Here is a 21,377-nt window from a genome sequence, read left to right on the forward strand (position 1 = left end):
TTCGAGACCAGCCTAGTCTTGTACACAGCAAGTTCCAGGATAGCCAGGGCTACAGAGAAACCCTGTCACCAAAAACAAACAAACAAACAAACAAACAAACAAACCCAAAACAACAACAACAAAAACCAAGAAAACATAATTTTATTAAGCTGGGCTATAACTCAGTGGGCAGAGGACTTGTGAGTTTGACCCTCAACGTGGCAAAAATAAAATCATTTTACTGAAACTGTTAGCAGTCAGGTTATAAATTCCTGGCTGGGTCATCTCTCAGCTGTCTGGTGTTCCCTGTGCCTACAGGATTGTCAGTTTGCACCAACTGGTGTTTCTTGCTGGTGCTGCGGTGGCTGGTTTCCAGTGGCAGTGCTGGGCAGGAGCCACATTGGTGCCTCCCTGCCACCAACCCCTGGGGGCTGGCTATTAAGTACCCTCCTTAAAGTGGCCAGTAAGGGCACCCTCAGGCCAGCTGTGCAGCCAGTGGTGCCTTCAGAAGATGTGCAAAATCAATCTAAAGTTGCTGTACCGTGTGTACCCTCTCATTTGATCCCCAGCATTGACAAAGACTCTTCTCTCTCTTAATGTGATTTGCAGACACAGACATTCACCTCATCTCCAGCATGGAAGCCATCTGGATCTGACGCTAATGAATTACGAACGTGATGAGTTCCCACGGCAGTTCCCCACCCCCTCTCCCCCGGCTGAGCGCTTACCCATTGCTTTAGATATGTTTCTGCCCGAATCACATGTACAAACAGTATCTTAATTTACTTTGTTCCCATGTTCCTTTGCTCTCTGTGAGTCTTGGGCCTTGTCACATATCTGACATCCCCAGCTCCTCACTGGCTGGCTGTTCAGGGTAACCTAGCTAATGGCCATCTGCTGCTTACCGGTGTGGATCTTCAGGTGTCGCTCCATGTCCTTCATGCCATAGGCGGTCTTGAACTGGCAACCTGAAAAGGCCAAGGGAAGAAATTCAGATGGAAATGGCAGACTTCCCTCACCATATGGAGATGTCTAGCAACACAGGAAGGACACGATGCCTTGTGCCCGACACACAACAACATTGCTTTGGCACAACCTCAAAAAAACACAGGGAGCCAGCAGAGGGACACACAGACTCACACTTTACAACATGGCCCGTAGGCTAGAAAGATGCTGTCATGAAAGACCGAGACAGACAATGCCTGACTCTCCTGTTTACAGGAAACTAACGACTTGGGAAAACTAGGATACTGAGGGGTGGAGATGGGGTGGCAGTTAGACCACTGGCTGCTCCTCCCGAGGACCCAGGTTCAGTTGCCAGCATCCACAGAGGCTCACAACCACCTGTAACTCTAACGCCAGGGGATCTGATGCCCTCTTTTGACCCGATGGGCACCAGACACACTCGAGGTGTAGATTGTGTGTAAGCAAAGCATTCATAAATCTTCAGAAAAAACAAACAAAGAATTTTCAAAGAGTCCGGGCATGCTGGCCCTGATTCCAGCACTTGGAGGCTGAGGCAGGGCAATCATAAGTTCAGAGCCTACCAAAGATATATAGTGAATTCCAGGTCTGTTTCATCTACACTGCCGGGCCTCCGTCTCCCCACCATTAAAACAAATCCTATGAAGAACCCCTTTCTGCACATGCGATGCATGGCGCTCCCTTTACCTGGATAGCAGCAGCCGAGTCTCTTCTGAGCAGGGGGTGCTGTGGGCTTTTTGGTGCGTGACTTGGTGGGGAGAGAGATCACGGTGGCTGTCTGGTTGTCAGTGCTCTCCGTGGGCAGGTAAGTTTGGTAGCCATGTTCAAAGACGAACTCTGGAGCTGAAACTGAAGAGTACAGAGCGTATGAATCTCCACAGGATGACGGACATAACTCACCCCAGCCAATGAGGCGCGAGAGAATGTCTGTGGAAAGGACTTCCTTTCTCATTCGAAAATCAAGTGCCTGTGCGTGCATGAAGAGGCCAGAGGTCATCACTAAGAGTTGGAGTGTGCTGGGGTCCAAACTCCCGTCCTCATGACTTAGCAGCAAGTACTCTTAAGTGCTGAGCCATCGCCCAAGCCCTGCCTTCAGATCTCTTGGCAGTAAAGGTTTTAAAAACTGATCCCATGTAGACAATGCTAACTCTAGGCACAAGGCACTTTCCTTGGGTCTTAGACTTCTCTCAAAACTCCCCTGAGTACGGCAGAGACATCCCTGTTGTCTCTCTGCAATTAGGAGGTAAAAGGAAACGAAAAAAACGTAAACACAATCAAAATATCAAATAAGATATCATAAAAAGTAAGACAGAAGTCGTCTTGAATTTTTTGCATATATATATAATTACATATAAGAACAGGCTGGGGCTGGTGAGATGGCTCAGTGGGTAAGAGCACCCGACTGCTCTTCCGAAGGTCTGGAGTTCAAATCCCAGCAACCACATGGTGGCTCACAACCATCCGTAACGAGATCTGACTCCCTCTTCTGGAGTGTCTGAAGACAGCTACAGTGTACTTACATATAACCAATAAATAAATCTTTAAAAAAAAAAAAAAAAAAAAAAAAGAACAGGCTGTCAGGATGGCTCAGCAGGTAAGAATACTAACTGCTCTTCCAAAGGTTCTGAGTTCAAATCCCAGCAACCACGTGGTGGCTCACAACCACTCGGAATGAGATCTGACGCCCTCTTCTGGAGCAACTGAAGACAGCTTCAGTGTTCTTGTGTATAATAATAAATCTTTGGGCTGGAGCGAGCAGGGACTGAATGAGAGGAGTTGACTGGATCGAGTGGGGCTGACCAGAGCGAGTGGGGTTGACTAGAGCAAGCAGAGGGCCTAAAAATTCAATTCCCAACAACCACATGAAGGCTCACAACCATCAGTACAGCTACAGCGTACTCATATACATAAAATAAATAAATAAATCTAAAAATTACATATAATTATACATTTAATATTTATCTATATATCAATATATTATAGAATATATCATACACATTACACATAATTACATAATAATTATATAATATGTATTTATTGTATATATTATATATATATACACTATACATATTTGTGCTCACTTTGTGAACTATGTTCTTGGTTTGGGGTTTGCAAAGGTCTTGTCTCCTTCACTAAGACAGCACTTGCCCATGGGAGGCCTAGTTCCAGATGAGAGGGAATGCAAATCTATGTTCATGAGGAACAGGCAAGGTGGAAAGGCCCCGTGATGGTCTTGAGAGCCATCATTGTCTGCTCTAAGCCTCAGACCTCAAGCACGCAGCAGCCACCCTCCCTGACCTGCTAGCCCTACTTAGCTCTGCGCTGCCAAAGAAATCTGCGCCACAAGTCATTTCCCGCCAACCCACAGACCCAGCTAACTCACAGTAGACAAATCCCAGCTGAGAAGACTTCACCCCAGAAACCATCCAGGTCATCAAACATGAAGCCTGAGAAACTGTCACAGTAAGGAGGGTGGTGTCCTGTTAAAGATTTATTTATATTCTATGCGTGAGAGAGTTTTGCCTGGATGTGTCTGTCTGGGCATCATATGTGTGCCTGGAACTCTTGTGGGTCAGAAGAAGGCATTGGACCCCTGGGATGGGAATTACAGATGACTGTGAACCACCATGTGGGTGCTGGGACTTGAACTCGGGTCCCCTGTAAGGGCAGCAAGGGCTCTTAACCACTGAGCCATCTCTCCAGCCCCTTACACATTGATTTTAACATGTGGTTTCCTCCTCACCCTCCCCCTTGTTTGTTTTTTGTTTTTTTGTTTTTGAAGAGCAGCTGCCTTGGCTTGATTTTTGTCTTTACATCACGTCAAAGTCCACACCCTCACCTCCAGTGCCCACAGCATCCCATCCCATTCTGGGTTCCTCACGGGGGAAGACCAATTATCCATATGGAGCCCATGTGAACCCCTTTAAAACTAATCATGAGAGGGGTTGGAGAGATGTCCCCATGATTAAGAGCACTGGCTGTTCTTGCCAAGGCCCTGGGTTTGGTTCTCATCAACCACGAGGCAGCTCACAACCATTCGTAACTCCAGAGGTATGCACAGGGTATAAACTCACACAGGCACACATAGGTGCACATAAACAAATGAAAAACGAGTAAAGACCGAGCACGCAGGAATCACCTACTACCATGCTATTGTACAGAGAATATCCTGTGTACTGTATGGATGCATCACGTGTCCATTAAAAAGCCTGTGGCCTATGGCTTAGGCAGGAAAGAGAGGTGGGGTATCTGAGATGAGAAAGAATTGTGGGAGAGAGAAGGCAGGAGGGTCACTCATTGAAAAGAGGTGACAAGAGGCACGCATGGTACCTGAGCACAGAATGGTACCATGTGGCAGAATGTAGGTTAAAATAATTGGGTTATTTTGGTTATGATCTATTCAGAATAGAGCCTAGCTATAAGGCCAAGGTATCTGAAAATTTATTTTGAGTCTGAGTCTTATTTCTGAGAGCATGGGGCTGGGAGAATGAACCAGGTTTAACAACAGCAGGCATTTCTTCAAATTCTTCTACTATCACACTTCTTTTTTTATTTTTTTAAGTTTTATTTATTTAATGTTATTAGTACACTGTAGCTGTCTTCAGAGACACCAGAAGAGGGCATCAGATCCCATTACACATGGTTGTGAGCCACCATGTGGTTGCTGGGAATTGAACTCTGAATCCCTGGGAAGAGCAGTCAGTGCTCTTAACCGCTGAGCCATATCTTCAGCCCTCTATCACACTTCTTAAACCCACACTCTGATCTCTGGTTTGCCCAGGTGTACCCACCTGCACCTTTCTAGCATCCTCAGGATCGTCACTGATTTGCATCAGATGACACCTGACTTCTGATGGCTTTTGGCAAGTGAGCAAACCAAACCCAGCCTCCACTTTTCTCAATGGAAAAAAAAAATGTCCTGAGATGTCTCACCGCTCAAAATCAGCTGCCTGGTTCTGACAAGCACTCCTCTGCAAGGCCAGTCTCTGGGCAGCTCACCTGCCTGTGTGCTCCTGCTCACAGGAGCATGTTCAGGGCCCAGTCCCAGCTGGAAGCAGAGGGGGCCTCAGGACTCATGACCATGGCAGATTCTCAGCCTGAATGCCAGACCTACTGGATCAGACATTTGTGGTGTCTCCATGGATCTGGGTTCTAAAAAGCATCCTAAATGACACCTGCTGGGTATGAGTCATTGCTTGGAACAGCCTGTCTGGGTACACACCATACTTCTGCATCAGCTCCTGCCTCCAGGTTCTTGTCCTGACTTCCTTCTATGATGAGCATCGATATGGAAGTGTAAGCCAAATAAACCTCTCCTCCCTAAGATGTTTTGGTCGTGGTGCTCTGTGACGACAGAACGAGTAACCCTAAGATAAATTGGTACCATGATAATGGGGTATTGCTGTGACAGACCTGACCATGCTTTTGGGAGGACTGTGGAAGGACTTTGGAGCTCTGGGCTAGGAAAGCCATTCCTGTTGAGAGTTCAATGAGCTGTTCTGTGGGAGCTTGGAGGATAACAATGTTGGGAGCAGTGCAGAAGATGGAGGCCTGGCTTGTGGAGTCTCAGAGGGAAGCAAAGACTCTCCCGGGCCATTTGCGTGAAGAACCTGTGGTTCTGGTCAGCTGAGGCTGAAGAATCAGCTGTGATCCGCAAGAGACCAGAACCACTAGCATGAGACCTTCGCTCTGCTGGGGCAGTGGATGCTGGTTGGCTGGAGCTGAGAAGTTAGCGGTGATTACCAAGAGGCCAGCATCACTGAGGTAAAGTCTTCCGGAAGATGTTTCTCAAGAGTCAGCACATAGATGCTGTGTTCCAGACCCGGCCAAGGTTGTGCTTTGTGCTGGCACCTGGACTTGGTGGTGTAAGCGTCACCAGATGGTTCTTGTTTGAAGGAATAAAGGGCTCTTGGAGAGCACCTGAGGCTTGGCACTGTCTGGCAGGGCTCGAGTCCCTGAAGAGACTCCGGGAGAGGCTATTGGTGACAGTGCTGCGCACAAGGGGTCCAAGATTTTGGAGATGCCAGTGCCACGGAATGACCACCAAGACCAGCAGCAGCAGCGGAGTGGAGCCAGTCGGAGCCTGGAAGACAAGCTGTGTGTGCTGCAGAGGGCGGAGCTGGAGAAGCCACCGAAACCCCCTGGAGGAGTCAGATCGTGAGTGAACCCCAGATTATTGAACGCTGAGCAGTTGACACTGTTGGAGTTTGGGTTTGCTCCGTTCAGATTGTGACTACGTACTGGTCCTTCCCTCTTTTTTAAAAAATTTTTATTTTTTTATTTTTTTTTGGTTTTTCAAGACAGGGTTTCTCTGTATAGCCCTGGCTGTCCTGGAACTCACTCTGTAGACCAGGCTGACCTCGAACTCAGAAATCTGCCTGCCTCTGCCTCCCGAGTGCTGGGATTAAAGGTGTGCGCCACCTTGCCCGGCTTGGTTCGTCCCTCTTAAAGTATTTAACTTAACTCTGATTTACAGGAGCCCACAGCTGAAAGATGTTACCTTTTTAAAAGCGATTTGGGATTTTTTTTCAAAGACATTGGTTATTTTAAAGAGAATGGACAGAACATTTATCGTGTTTGAATTCATAAGGACTACAGGACTTTTAAAGTTATTTGTGTTTTATACTGTGGTATTATATTATATTATATTATATTATATGGTATAATATTAGCATGTCATCTTGGGGTTAAATGGTAAATGCAAGGTTCTAAGTGACAAGCGATGACCTTGTCACGCTGGCGAGGGGCCGGTTGTACTGGCAAGTTTTATGTCAACTCAACACAAGCTGGAGTCATCAGGACAAGGAGCGTCACCTGAGAACGGGCTTCTGTAAGACTGTGCGGTGGGCAAGCCCGTTGGGCAGTTTCCTAATTGGAGAATGATGTGAGAGAGCCCAGCTCCTCCTAGGTTCTATAACAGCGGCTCTCACCCTTCTTAAGGCTGTAACCCTTTAATACCGTTCCTCGAGGTGTGGTGACCCCCAACCATGAAATTATTTTCATTGCTACTTCACAGCTGTAACTTTGCTAGTTGTGAACAGTAATGTAAATATGTGTTTTCCGATGATCTTAGGCAACCCCTGTAAAGGCTGTTTAATCCCCAAAGGGGTCGCGACACACAGGCTGAGAATCACTGTTCTAAAGGAAAGCAGGCTGAGCAAGCCATGAGGAGCAAGCCAGTAAGCAGCACCCCTCCATGGCCTCTGCACCAGGTTTCTGCCCTGTTTGAGTTCCTGTCCAGACTTCCTTTGATGACAAACAGTGATGTGCAAGTGTAAGCCAATAAGCCCCTTTCTCTTCAAGTTGTTTTGGCAGCAATAGTGACCCTAACTATGACAATGACCCCAGTTTCCTCTCCTGTCAGTGGGATCACCTCTATGCCTACCTCATAAAGTTACAAAGCTGAAGGAGGAAATGTAGTGGCTCTGGGTTGACCAGTACTCCAGCCACTAAAGCTGGCCTGACCTGGACTTGAAATCCCCTACACACTGAACTCTTGACTGTCACACTCAGGATCAAAAGGAGTCATGATGCCCATTGGTGGCACAGAGGGTTTCCCTGAGACATGGGACTCAAACCAGGTTGGTGGGGTTTGAAAACGTGACCTTCCATGTCCTGTTCCACAGCTGTCCTAACCGGGAGGCTCCTGTGGTAGAAAAGCAGGGTAGTGTCTGTCCGACCTCCACAGGTCAGCTCACTCAATGCCTACAACCATCTTGAAAGGCAAGCATGGGCCTCCTGAGTCAGACTTCTAGTGGGCTTCTCCTGACTGCCTCCCATCCTGCCTGTATCCTCTTCAGAAGCATCCCACTGAGAGACATGGCGATATTCTAGCTACGATCCCCCATCTTGGAGTATCTTCTCTCTCTTTTTCTTTTTTTTTTTTTTTTTTTTTTTTGTGGCCATTGCTGCTCTGAACGTCAAGGTGGGTGGGTGGGTGAGTGAAACCCAGCAGGGACGCCCAGGTACTAGCTGGGGTCATTCTAGGGACAGTGCTAATCACCTGGGATCATTGAGTCACCCTGAGGCAGAATCACAGGCCAGAGAAAGTGCGCACTGAGGAGCAAATCTTCACCCCCCCCCCCCATATCTTGGTTTCTTTCTTTGTTACATTTCTTATTTATGTGTGCGCCATAGCACATATGGGGAGGTCAGAGGTCAGCTTGTGGGCATTTGTTTTCTCCTTCTGCCACATGGGTCCTCCACAGGATTAAATTCAGGCTGTTAGGCTTTACCTACGGAGCCATTTTGCTGGCTCTGGCCTCAGTTTCTTCGTCTGGGAAATGGGGCTTTTCCTCCCTGTCTCTGGAGAGGCCGTGAGGGTTAGAGATGAGGTGCGGAAAGCTGCTAATGTACTCGCCACTTTTCACAGGACTGCCTGAGAGAAGGCCTGGCTCCATCAGGGGCAATGTCAGACCTGGGAGCCATCAGGGGTTATGGTCTTGAGGCCCTGGGCAAGTGAGTGACTTTCCAACCTGCCAGAGACTTGGGTGGCCTGGGAGCTCTGATCACACTGACGATACTGATGATATCACACTGATGCTGGCGATTCCTTCTGGGATGCTGTCTGAGTGCTGGTGTTTAACATGTTCCCCCAAGGACCCTGATCTACAAGTGGGTCTCAGAGCTGACAGCTAACTGAGCAGCTAAGTCCAAACTGGGCGTGGGGGTCAGTGCAGAGTCCAGAGATGGTGGGCAGGACTCTACCTGTTTGGTTGTTTGAAGAGGGGCAGCTAAGTCACTTAGACACTTGAGGCTAGACACCTGAGATTAGCACACTTTAGACTCTGCACCTTGAACAATGCCCTCAGCAGACATTCTTGCCCTCTAGTGGCCTATCACAGAATTCCTGTGGCAGCCCAGGCATGAAGAGGTCTGCCTGTGGCCAGTCATCAGACTGTGGTGGGATATGACACTTGGAGTCTGTCTCTGGGGTTTAGATTGATGTCTGCACCATTCCTGAACTGAGTACCAAGAGGACCCCAGGGCTGGCCTGTTGGGCAAACCCACAGGGCTACAGGGCAGCGTGAAGCCGAGGTGGGGTGAAGAGAAGCCTGCTATTTGGTTGTGGGGCCAGCTTCCCATGGATGGGACATTTTAAGATGTTTGGACCCAAAAAGTAACAAATTCTCCCATCAGAGGCCACTGTCACTGTCGACAATGGGTGTGCAAAGTCTAAGACGTCAACCTTGACCTCACAGGGCAGACATGGGTGGACCTGAACTCTGCCTCTCCAGTGATCAGTGCACCAGGGGAAATGACCTGGCCTGAGGAAGCCCGTGTGCGTGCGCGTGTGTGCGTGCGTGTGTGTGTGTGTGCATGTGTGCGCGCGCGCGCGTGTGGGTGTGTGTGCGCGCGTGTGTGTGTGCACGTGTGTGTGTGTGTGCGCGCGCGCGTGTGAAGTGCTCTTTGAGAAAATGCCTCCAAGCTAAGCTCAGATATAAGCATAAGAATAATTTTGAGTTCCAGGCAGAGGAATACCTCCTGCCAGGGCTCTAGGGTGCTAAGAAATGGGGTTCACCGGAGAAACTGCAAGGAGTTCACCCTGCTGCACACTCAGAGGGCATGCGTGTGCTAGAGAAGCCAGAGCCTTGTGTGTGTAGACTGTCTCTTGTCAACGGGTGGCGTCAGCCAGGCAAAGCTGGGAAAGGCACTTCCAGCAGAGGGAGCAGACGTCTGACAGGCAGACATCAGAGTTGCCAAGGCCTTTGGCAGTACGCAGCTCAGAGCCTCCATGTGGAGGAGTCCCTCACAATTCCCTTTTTCAATTCTTACTGGGGCTTTGTATTTTGAGGTCAAAAATCTCTTCAGGGAGATGCCCTTGAGAAGGGACAAAGCCCTCAGCCCAGGGCAGGCTGGATCTGTGGGGCCTTCCTGGACATGTCTCTTCCCAACAGGCAGTTTCTCCTTGTCTAGCGGAGATCCAAACAGGTCACAGCAGGTCTCAGGAGGCCACCTCCAAGGTGACTTCTTGCCTCTACATTTTCTTGATCTCTTCCTTAAAGATTTATTTTTGGTGTACTATCCGGACACAAACGTTGGGAGCATTAAAAATACCCCTGAAATTCTGCTATTGCCCCAAACTGTTTTTCGTGCACGTGGGTGGCCCGAGTGTAGTTTGTATGATGTTCCAGCAATGCCTTCGGAAAGCCAGAGAGAAGGCACTGGATCTTCCGGAACTATTTCAGACAGTTGTGAGGCGCCACGTGGGTGCTGGAAACTGAACTCAGGTCCTCTGCAAGAGCAGCCAGTGCTTCTAACCACCAAGCTCTCGCTCCAGCCCTCATGGCCCAAGTTCTAAACAGCACACGGATGCTTATAAAGTGCAAGCTGGCTGCCTGTCCACTTGAGTGGATCTAGCTGGTCAACGCTCTCTGAGAGAAGGCTAGAAGAAGCCTGTAGGCACGGTCAGGCTCAGTGATGGTGTTTAGCCAGTGACCTCTCAAACACTGAGGACATTTGGGCTGTGGAGATGGCTCGGCTGGTAAAGATGCTTGCTGCCGAGTCTGATGACCCGAGTTCAATTCCCAAGACTTACATGGTGGAGAGAACCAACTCTTGCCTCTGCCTGTGTGATATAGCATACATGTTGGGGCACATACTGGGCAGACCCAAAGAACAGCCGCTTTGCGCATGATTTTCCCACTTTACCACAGTCCCCTGCTATGCCCTAATAGCCCCCTATAGGCTTTCATTGATTTCACTTCCTGTTCTAGAAGCTTCTATTAACACTGTTCCACACGCACACATCTGTCTTGCCATTCACACAGACCTGGTCCGCTTTCTGAGGCTCAGGGCACAGGCGTTTTTTGTATGCAGAACACATATGCCCGGTTTAAATCCGTCTGGCTTTCACCCTGTGCCCCCCTCCCCCCTCCCCCCCATGTGCTCAGTACACCCTTATAAGCCATCTGCTATCTTGTATTGACTCTTCCACTTGCTTCTTTTCTGCCACTTTTGTTGGTTTTTAGATGGTCTTTATATAGGAAGAATGCTTAGAGCTGTGAGCGGCCAACTTTTTCTTAACATGCTCATCTTTAGACTTTTATTTTTCTGGAGAGAAAGAAACCTCAGTTGCAGTCCACTTCTGATTTTCTTCCTCTGGGGAGGGTAGGCCAGTCAGGAAGGATTGTACCATCCAATTCCGACAGCACCCGCCATATTGGAGATCTATACATTTATAAAGCTGCTGTCTGTTCACTTTATGAAGGTTATAGATGTGTTAAGTGTGTGTAGATAGGTGTGTATCTGTCACTATGTGGATAACATGCACTCTAGAACATAACAGACTTACTTTATTATTTACAAATACATGTGTGTCAATGTGTGTGTATGCACACGTGTGTGCAGATGCCCTCAACGGCTAGGAGAGGGGATTGGATCCCCAGGAGCTGGAATTACAGGCATTTGTAAACAGCCCATAGTGGGCGCTCTGTAGGAGCATCTACCACTTCTAAGCACTGAGGCATCGCTTCAGCCCCAGACCCCAAACTCTTCATGGTTTCATTCTGTACATTTTTTTCTTAATTAATTTCCCCCCCAGGCTGGCCCTGAATTCACTGTGTGGTCAGAGATGACCTTGAACTCTCAATCCTCCTGTCTCTGCCTCTGAACGCTGGGATTACATGCCTGCCCCCTCTAGACTGTCTATATTCAACTTTTTGATGACTTTAATTATATAATTAATGTTGTCTGCATGGAGAAAAGAGGGTGTTTAAAGGGGGGCAGACAGATGTTCATTTACAGATTTAAAAATCAAGACGAGATGAAGGCCGAAATCCACACAATGTTTTTGTTTTGTCACACACCAATGCCAATACAGACAGGGCTCACATGCGTACCCCACCCCTAGACAGCTGCAAGGACCTGCTTCTTGGAATCCAGAGGTTTGGCTTAGAAACCTGGTCTTTGGGGCTAGAGAGATGGCTCAGTGGTTAAGAGCACTGACTGCCCTTCCAGAGGTCTGAGTTCGATTCCCAGCAACAACATGGTGGCTCACAACCATCTGTAATGGGATCTTATGCCCTCTGCTGATGTGTCTGAAGATAGCTACAATGTACTCACATACATGAATTAAAAAAATAAATCTTTAAAAAAAAAAAGAAAAAATGAAACCTGGCTTTTGTTTTGCTTAAACATGTGACATTTCTCATTACTCACACGATCTGAACTAGCAGCTTCCGGGCCTGGTCCAGCAGCTGTTTCTACAGCAGCTGTTTCCCAGAGGTGCTGGTTAAAAATAATTAGTCTCAGCCACCAGGAGGCAGAGGCAGAGACAGGCAGATCTCTGAGTTCAAGGCCAGCCTGGTCTACATTAAGAGAGTTCTAGGACAGCCAGGGCTACATGGAGAAACACTGTCCCAACATCCTCAATAATAGTGACGAGTAACCAAGGGACCCTGAGCAGGCCTTCCTACCCGGCCCCGAAGAGGTGGGGGATATAGCCAGCCTCCTCTGTCCACCCCTCACCACCCTCCCCGCTCCCCGCACTGTACCTGTGATAGTCTGAGTCTCTGAACTGATGGTCGTTGTGGTGGTCTGGGTGGCAGGCTCTGTCTCCTCTGCCACAAACTGGACCGTGCTGGGGGCTGTCACCGGCGTGGTAGTCAGCTGGCAGCCGCTCTGTTTGTGGGCCACAAAGGCATCCAGATTGCTGAAGTGCTGCTTACAGAGGCCGCAGATGTGGATGTCCGGTGCCAGCTCCACCAGCACCGTGGTGCCTCCTGGGACTTCGCCGAGACAAAGGAAAAGTTACAGATTAATTCCAAACAGCCCAGCTTCCTGGCAGGGGGCATACATGGCTAATGGATGGTCTATGTTGCTTCTTCTTGCAAACCTACTCCAAATTCCGTCCTAGCAGCTGTGTCCCGAGATGTGAGTCACGTCCTACAAGGCAGTGTTGCTCCCAAGGACCACTGAGAGCTTGGGGTTTATTTTACAGGGGCTGGGGAGACAGTCCACAAATTGTTTGCCTTGCAACGTGAGGGAGGCCCTGAGTTCAATCCTTAGAACCCATGTAACACGTTGTATGTGAGGAGTGTCTGTAATCTCAGCATAGGGGAGGAAGAGGAAGAGGAGGCAGGAGGGTCCCAGGGCTTGCTGGCCAAGTGGCCTAGCCTATTCGGCAAGCTCCAGGCCAGGGAGGGAGCCTGTCTCAAAACACAAGGTGGATGGTGCCTGAAGAACAACCCGGAGGTTGTCCTCTGGCCTCCACATGCGTGTTCTCAGGGCTGTACATACTGGTGTGTCCATGTTCCCACAATCAGTAGAAAAAGAGAGTGCCTTTGAAGTACAGGGTGCGTAGCCCCTCACAGGCCCGAGGCCATCTCCTGACCTACTAGGTACAACAGTGATTCGCGTGCGTGAACTCTTTCAGCACACACACCACAAAGGAAGCAAAGAAGGCCAGCTGTACCTTCCTCTGCTTTTTCATGTGGATGCAGATATAACGCTGGCGCTTCTGCAGCCATTTCATAACTACGGGGAAAATTCCAGAATCCCTGATTCTTATTCTCACTTCCTTGGTCCCTGAACACAACAGGGACCAAGGAATTGAGCAATGCTGTTTCATTGCTGTAGGAAAATGGTACCCCAGTCAGGTAAGGATGAATTCAGTCTACAAGTGTCAGAAACACGAACTAAGCTCAATACAGCATTGAGACTGTCAAAGCATCTAACACCGTGCCTGGTTCTCTATCGGAAAGTAATATAGTTTCAGATGCTGCTCAGTGGGTAGAGCACTGGCTTTGCATACTCAAAGGCCCTGAGTCCGACGCCCAGAACCTTCTAAAAATGGGCCAGTGGGGGCATGCAGGCCAGTAACACAATTCCAGTCACTCCAGAGGTAGAGGCTCAAAGACTGAATCTTAAGATTTCTCCTGGGTCTTGGACAGTTCAAAGCACCCAGGCCCCGTCTCAGACCAACAGCAAAAGAAAGTACTGTAGAAAGTACTGTGAAAAGGTTTGTTAAATAGATAACAATTAGTGAGTCTCAATGTGAGAAATTTAACTTTTATTCTTAAAATTTTCTTTTGTGGAGTTGTAGGGGTGGCTCAGTGGTTAGGAGTATGTAGGGGTGGCTCAGTGGTTAGGAGTATGTACTGATCTTGTAGAAGATCTGGGTTCTGGCCCCAGAACCCACAGTAGGCGGCTCATAACCAAGCACTCCCAACTCTAGCTCCAGGGCATCTGACACCCTCTTCTGGCCTCCATGAGCACTTGTAACCGCAAACAATTGCCCATCTCTAGCTACAAATAATTGAAAATAAAAACTGGATTTTTTTCCTCTTGTATAATAAAACTTACCCCCCCCCCAAAAAAAAAGAACAGTATAGGTTTCTGACACTTGTAGAAACATCTGGGAGAAATGGTAAGAATTGCCAGAAAAAAAAAACCCTCATTATAATATTTCCATTGTATCTTTCATGGACATTGCAAAAACACTTTCTACTATTTATGCTTAAAATTCTGAAGCTAATCTTTCTCCTACATAGTACCACACAGGCGTGTGCCACACCGTATCACTCCACGGTATCTACACATCATAAGGTAACGTCTGTAACCCGTGAAATTAAATACTACAGAACCACATTCGTGTAACACGATGGGGCTGGGCGTACAATGTGATTTTCTGTAGACTCCTTTGATTCTGTCCCGTTTCCTCCCGGACTAAGACATGGCATCTGCGTGTTATGGTGTCCTGTGGTAGACATACCAAGGACAAAGATGCTAGGGCCGACATTTTGTAAGTCACCTTGCAATGGGCGTTAGAAAGCAACAGAAGGCCTTCCTGCTCGGGACTGCTGCTGCCAGGTGGCTGCAAGAATAGCCCCAGGACTAGAGAAACACGGAGGAAGGAAGCCATATTTGCATAGCTAAGGGTGTCTTCGTGGTGGTGGGAGACTGGGGTCCAGAGTGAAGGAGTTCGGTGCTAAGTTATGCTCTGGTATTCACAAAAGGAACAAGTTGCAATGGGGACCTTTCTCAGCACCCTGAAACTGTCACAGTCAACAGGCACTTTACCCAAGGCTTTCTCATCTGCAAAATGGGGACAAGACAGATGATCTCTTCCTGAGCCAGCCTGCTCTATAGAGTGAGTTCCAGGACAGCCAGGGCTTCGCAGAGAAACCCTGTCGAATAACCAAAAAACAAAACCAAACAACAACAACAACAACAAAACAAAGACAGATCTCTCCTTAGGATCCTTATAGATAAATTCTCTGATGTGGGGACTGATTTCCCATTCCAGAGTAAGTCATCTGGTGGGGTCGTCCCTCTTTAAAACACAACCCGAAGTCCACAGCACTGGAAGACACTGAGACACATGGGGTGGGTGGGGACTGGGTTTAGAGTTCAGAGGACACTCAGGCAAGTTTGGGGAGCCAATGGCTATAATATCTGCAGTTAGCAAAGTGACTCAGGTGTTTGCGAACCTTGTCCACAGCTTTTCAAACATCTGAGGCTCCAGGCACAAGGAAAGACCTGGGATTCCGGCCCCACCCTCCCTCGGAGACCTGCAGGGGATGGACCAAGCAGCCTGTTTTGAACACATGCGCTCCAGGTGGCCGGTCCACGGTTCAGTCCGTGGCCCGTACTTTGGGGAACAAAGGCACATGGAGATAGCAATAGCTTATAGGATGTCAGGAAAATAGCAGAACCTCAAACTCACTGCAAGTCACCCCCAGCCAGGTCTTTCACACCCATATCATCCCCTACCCTGAGTGCCAGGATGGCTCTGCAAACCTGTCCGCGAGCCCCTCAGGGATGCTCCAACCTGAGCCACTGAAGCAGAAGTTTCCCTACCAGTTGGCCTGGATCACCCCACTTTCTCCTCTCCTCTGCGCCCCAAACTCCACCCGGCGGGGCAGGGGAGGTGGTGACAGTCTCCTCGCCGCGTGGCCTCCCCTGGTCTTGCCTCCCCTGGGGTACTGCAAGAGTTCCAGGCGGCTCCCGACCTGACACGCCGACTGGGCTGGCGGGGACAGGCATGCAAGGTGCGCCGTCACCCCGATCCCGGGGCCTGCTGGCTCTGTCCGGGCCAGGCCCCAGCTGCGTCTGTTCAGTACTTACTTTGCATCGATCCAGAAAAGGTGTCTCCTTCCACGCTCGCGTTCATGGCCCCAGACCTTGGGGCGCCGCTCCCGGAGCCCCACGGCTCGCTCTACATTATGCAAAGACTTTTCTCCTGCATATTTCCCGCACCAGCCAGTCTTCTCCCAACTCTGTGAGGCGGGGACGGATGTACAACCAGCGCCACTTCCGCTGCCTAGAGGGCGCTGGCCCCTTGCACCCAGCCCGACTCCCAGGCGGTGCTCTCCCGAGGAACCGGGAAAGGTCGTGGAGTCTAAGACCCGAGTACACCGATCCCTCCACCCTATCCCAGGCATGCCAGGGACTCTGTGGTCGCCTTGCGCCTTTGCATCTTGCCCTCCTGGAGACGCTCATTCCTTCGCAGATGCCAGGAGGATGCGCTGCCGGCCTGGGAGAGTGGAGCCCCAAATCCCGGGGTGCTCCCCTAGGGCAGATCCGGCAGCGTAACACCGGGGCGGGGCCTTTGCCCTGCTGCTGGGTTGAGCCGGTGAGATGGCTCAGCAGGGGTAGGGCACACGTCACCAAGCCTGGTTTCCTGCCAGCCAGCTCACATGGTGGAAACAGACTCAAGCATCTGCATGTACAATATAAGTAACTTAAAAAAAAAAAAAAAAGAGATTAGTGTGTAGTAGATGGGAGAATTCATTGGGGCTCTGCTCCACGGGGGCTTCAGTATTTCACGCAGCATGGAGGGTTTGTTAGAATTGCTTGGGGATGGTGAACTGGAAAGAAGGCATAGTGGCTAAGAGTCTGTGCTGCTCTTGCAACGAATCCCAGCGCCCACATTAGGTGACTCACAACTATTTGCAACTCTTCCCCGAGAATCCTGCACTGAAGAACTGACCTTAGCTCTAACCTTGAGCTTACCCAGAAGGTTCCACAGCCCCTTTTTATTTCCTGTTATGATCTAAGCCACAAAGTCACTCCAAGGGTCAGACTCTGAGAGGTTTATTGGGGAGGGGCTTAGAGTGGCTGCCTCTGGGAAGGGTGGAGGTGAGCAAGGGCGTTGATCAAAAAGAGGCGGGAAGAAAGTCCGCCTTTTAGGGACTATAGCACATGCGCAGGGGAGGAATGTGGCTCAACTTGGCTCCTACTGATGACGTAATTGCCGTCTCAGGGTCCCTGGGTAGGTTGTGGAAGATGTCTAGTAACTACCATCCCTCCCTTTCGTTCAATATAAAAGAGGAGGAACTAAGAAGGGGTGATGTTGAGGCCGGAGAGCAATTTGGACTATTTCCTGTTGTCCGGGGTTGTCGCATGTTCGGGCATTGCTGATCCTCACCATCAGGGCACACTCCGTAACCATGAGACTCAGGCTTTGTGGCTAGCAGCCCGTAGTCCCGTAACAGTAAATTAGTTGTTTGATTAGAGAGTTTTTTGAGTTTGTTGTTGAAGAAATGCCAGAGGAGAAGAAATTGATAAAAGAGGGTTCGATGACAGCCAGGAGGGGCAAGATTTGAACTGCCCTTTCATCATGTCTGGCAGCTATTGCGTGCAACAGGAATTGGTAAGAGCTCTTCTCCGTGTGTCACCCCCAACTTGGGGAAGAGAAATATTAGCATGCAAACTCCTGACCAACTAGGGTGGTAGGCCAGAGTGCCACAAAGAATCGAGGGGATATGAACGGGCAGGCACTGGGGCTGAGATGAGGTAGCAAGGTTACGGTTTTGTTGCAGTCTAGGGAACGTGTCCCAGGTGCCATAAGACAGTTTGTCACACCAAAGAGGATGATATGAAAAAAGGGAGTCAGAGTGACCCCAGGCTCAGTGAATTTGGTGAATGGGGAGGGAGGGTTATTTGACAGGGTCACAGGAGAAGCTATAAGAGGCAGTTGTGAGCTAGTCCCAGGAGGCCGTCTCCACAGCCAGCCATCTCCAAAGCTGCCACATTGGGTGACATTAAGGAGTCAGTAGGCTGAGGCCAGATCTGAAGCAGGAGACAGGTTTGTATTATTTAGGAGAGGGCACATCAAAGATGTCAAACACACCTTGGAGGAGTGTTTAATTACCTCCTTCACCTATCTCCAGAGGTTGGGTACTCAGTCGGGATGTATTTTCTCTGATATTAATTGTGCTCACTGGGTGTCTGGGGTTGAAGCGATGGTAGTTTACCAGCGATGTGCATTTCCTACCTGGGATTCTCTGGGTCCCGGATTTAGAGGCAGATGGCCCCCCCCATCTTGTAGGTGGCTGAGGGAATCAGGATGAGCTTGTATATATGATGAATAGTATGGGTGGCCTCCATATCTGCCTGGCCACTCTTTACAATAACTTTTTTTTTGGCCTGGCCATAGAGGGAGCAGACAAAAACATCATTAAAATGAAGGAGAAGGTGGATATGGGGGTGATGGGAATTCTAACTGGCTCCTGAGAGCCTGCTATGAAACAATTTCCTGACCCTATTTGGAGGGACTTTGCTATAAGTGAGGGTGTCTTGAGTCTGAATCTCCATATGTCAGAGTTCCAATGGAGGGAGTGGGATAGGGAGGGTATGGATGAAAGACGGAGTCAGAACCGGTACATGAGCTCAGAGGTCATTTTGAATGCTCAGTCCCCAGTTTGACCCTTCCCCTACCCACTAGTGCTTTTATTTTGGGAGATTGGAACTCCTGAAAAATGAGGCCTAGCTGGAAAAGAGACCACTGGGGACAGACCTCTCTGATGCTACAACACAGCCCAAGCTCCCATAGTTGGTGCCATGAAGAGAGCTTCACAGAGCTGACCTGCCTTCTCCACCACAGTGGGCTAAACCATTGGAAATCCCGAGCCAGGAGCAATCCTGGTCCTCAAGTTGCTTCTGTCTGTCATTCTGCCACAGCAATGAGAAAATCAGCAATAACTGAAGCAGCAAGCCTTTGTTCTGCGGAAGCTCGTTTCACTTCTCGTAAAGAGCAAAACTGCCTCGGGACAGCGTCGGAGCACTGGAGATCCCATTTAACGTTGATGGCAGCTCTTGTTCTTATTTTTAATTAATTATGTGTATGGGTGTTTTGTTTGCATGCATATCTGTGTACCTCATGTGTGCCCAGAGATGCCCAGAAGAGGGAGTCAGCATCAAAGCCCCTGGCTAACATGTCTCAGCAGTTAAAAATATAGCTGTTGCTTTTAAATGTCCCTTGTTTTTCTAGATGAAGGCTATCAGTGATGACTAGCTGTGGCCAAATGGTGGTCTAATGTTTCATTGCTCGCTTGAGCCATGGCTGGTGAGCCAGCTGGGTCCTTGGCATCTTGGGGATCCTATGCTCATGTCTGCGACCCAGGCTTCCACCTTCCTGCTGGGTTTGTCTAGTGGGGAGAACGGAGAAGTCTATGATGATTTCTTTATCTCTAGTCTGGTCTCCACAGCTGCATCTCTCCCTTTCCTCCAGGATGGACCCACGGTAGCCTCACTGCTCCCACATAACTTTGGTCAATGGTTTCAGAAAAAACGCCATCATCTCCCTTTATCTCCATTTTCCTCAATTTCTAGGGGAGGGAGGGCAGCAGCTCCTGGATGTCATTTGTCTCTGGGCTATCTTGTCACTCAGTATCAGTTTTTCCACCTTTTGAGGACTGCCATCCTCTGAGCTGCTTCTCTTTTCTCTGCTGGACCCTGAAGGACATAGCTGGGAGGAGGGCATGGCACGCTGGAGTTTTCATTTTGCTTTTGCATCTAGATCCCCACCACAAGTGGTGTTAACCTGGATGGGTGTTTCTCACTTTCCCAGGGAACTTTCCAAGGCCACACATGGTTCGGGTACCACCCAGATGTGCTGGAACAGAATGCCAGGGCTGTGGTCCAGACATGCCCCAGGTGACTCGAGCTGATATCTTGGACTGGGACCAAGGGGAATTCCCATTCTAAAATGGGTTTACTAATGTTTAGCAATGGCTTGGAATCTTTTGTGTAAACCTAAGTGTCAGCAAAGACGGGTCTTGAGACTTAAAATCCTGGCTAAACCTCTGTAATGGGAATGTTCAAGACCGAACCTGCTGGGGACTGGGTGGCCACAACCATTTCCTTTCCTGAGAGCTGGCCTGGAGTCCCACCTGGCACCACACGCAGGGTGACACACACACACCTGGGGCTCTCTTGAGTGCTCAGGAATAACTTCACACAGAGCAAACGCACACACGTTTGCGTCTCTTGCATAGCTAAAGGGACATGGAAACCTCCAAACCTTACCATGGGGCACACAATGAAAGGACACATTTCTTCTCCAACCTTTCTCAGTCCCATCCCCACACCCCTCTACCCGTTTCCCTGTATTATTCTGACTGGGACCCCAGATCCTCTCCCAGGAACCGATCGCTGGGACCGGTTTCGCTTTTTTCTTATTTGTACACTAAAAAACGGTTTTATAGATACACAAAAGGGCATGTGCATATTCAGGAATTTAAAATGAAAACAAATGGCTACAAAGCAGAGAGAATCCCCTTTGTGTATTTTTTGCATAACAATGAGACTGGGCAAACTTCCGGTTTCATTTCAGACTTCCGAGAAACACTTCCGGTTAATCTAGGTCTGCTCCCAGGGTTCAAGGAACAGTTAGATTCCCCTTTCTTTCACATTCTCTTAACCCTGGAGGTCAGAGGACAGCCTGCAGGTGGCTTAGTGGGATCTCAGGATTCCACCTTCCTGCTGGATTTACAAATGGTCTCCACGCCCCGTCCACCAGCTTTCACCACAAGCCCTGGTCCACTGCGCAAGCTCGCCAGCCTGCGCCTCAGGGTTGCAATCCTCCTGCCCCAGCTTCTCAGCACATCCTACTGCTGTGAGCCACAGCTGCTGTGCTGCTTGCTGTGTGCTGCTCTCTTAAAATAGAAAACATAGGCGAGGAAGTTTTAGAAAAGAGTCCATAATGCCACATCACAGAACTTCTAGTTGCCAAATGCTAGCTTGGTTATTATTAGTATGGTTATTATCTGGTTTTGGTTATTTTTGAGATAGTGTCTCACTACGTAGTCCAGGTTAACCTCAAACGTGCAATCTTTCTGCCCCAGCATCCCCAAGGCAAAGCTTACAGGTGTGGTACCATCATACCTCGCTCAGTATGTGCCGGAGGCTGCCATGAGAACTCAGTCTGGTTCCAGTGGACACTGTTACAGTGTCAAAAACCAGGAGCTGACACAGATGTTTCAAGGTAAAATTTTATTTTCATGGCTTGGACAGACTTACACCCTCCACTGGCAAGGATATGAAGTGGCCCGGATCAGAAACAAAGGTCTCTCTATGGAAAACGAGGAAGTGATCAAGAAAGAAGAAAGAAAAAAACAAGACAAAAACCAAAAACCCAGAATTTTGCAGTTATTTTCTATGATCATGGAAAAAGAACGCGTTATGGG

The 21,377-nt window shown here is 49.0% G+C and overlaps 1 protein-coding gene and 1 long non-coding RNA gene across 3 annotated transcripts in view; one reads left to right on the forward strand and one right to left on the reverse strand.

Annotated features, from left to right (window-relative positions):
- The window catches only part of Zfp64 (zinc finger protein 64), a 62,257-nt gene extending 45,756 nt beyond the window's left edge, over window positions 1–16,501 (reverse strand). For both annotated transcript variants that reach the window (NM_001369059.1, NM_009564.2), the window contains exons 1-4: window positions 16,033–16,501; window positions 12,459–12,692; window positions 1,651–1,812; window positions 885–947 (exon numbers count right to left, since the gene is read on the reverse strand). In NM_001369059.1, the coding sequence (NP_001355988.1) occupies window positions 885–947; window positions 1,651–1,812; window positions 12,459–12,692; window positions 16,033–16,078 (505 nt within the window). In that variant the 5' untranslated portion in view covers window positions 16,079–16,501. The remainder of the gene's footprint in view (window positions 1–884; window positions 948–1,650; window positions 1,813–12,458; window positions 12,693–16,032) is intronic.
- Window positions 16,502–16,996: 495 nt separating this feature from the next.
- Gm39993 lies at window positions 16,997–19,162 on the forward strand. Its single transcript, XR_867023.3, has 2 exons — window positions 16,997–17,560; window positions 18,652–19,162. It is a non-coding gene; the product is annotated as a predicted gene, 39993 (long non-coding RNA).
- Window positions 19,163–21,377: the final 2,215 nt, after the last annotated feature.

This window comes from Mus musculus, chromosome 2 (genome assembly GCF_000001635.26).
Source record: "Mus musculus strain C57BL/6J chromosome 2, GRCm38.p6 C57BL/6J".
In the NCBI taxonomy this organism is placed as follows: domain Eukaryota; kingdom Metazoa; phylum Chordata; class Mammalia; order Rodentia; family Muridae; genus Mus; species Mus musculus.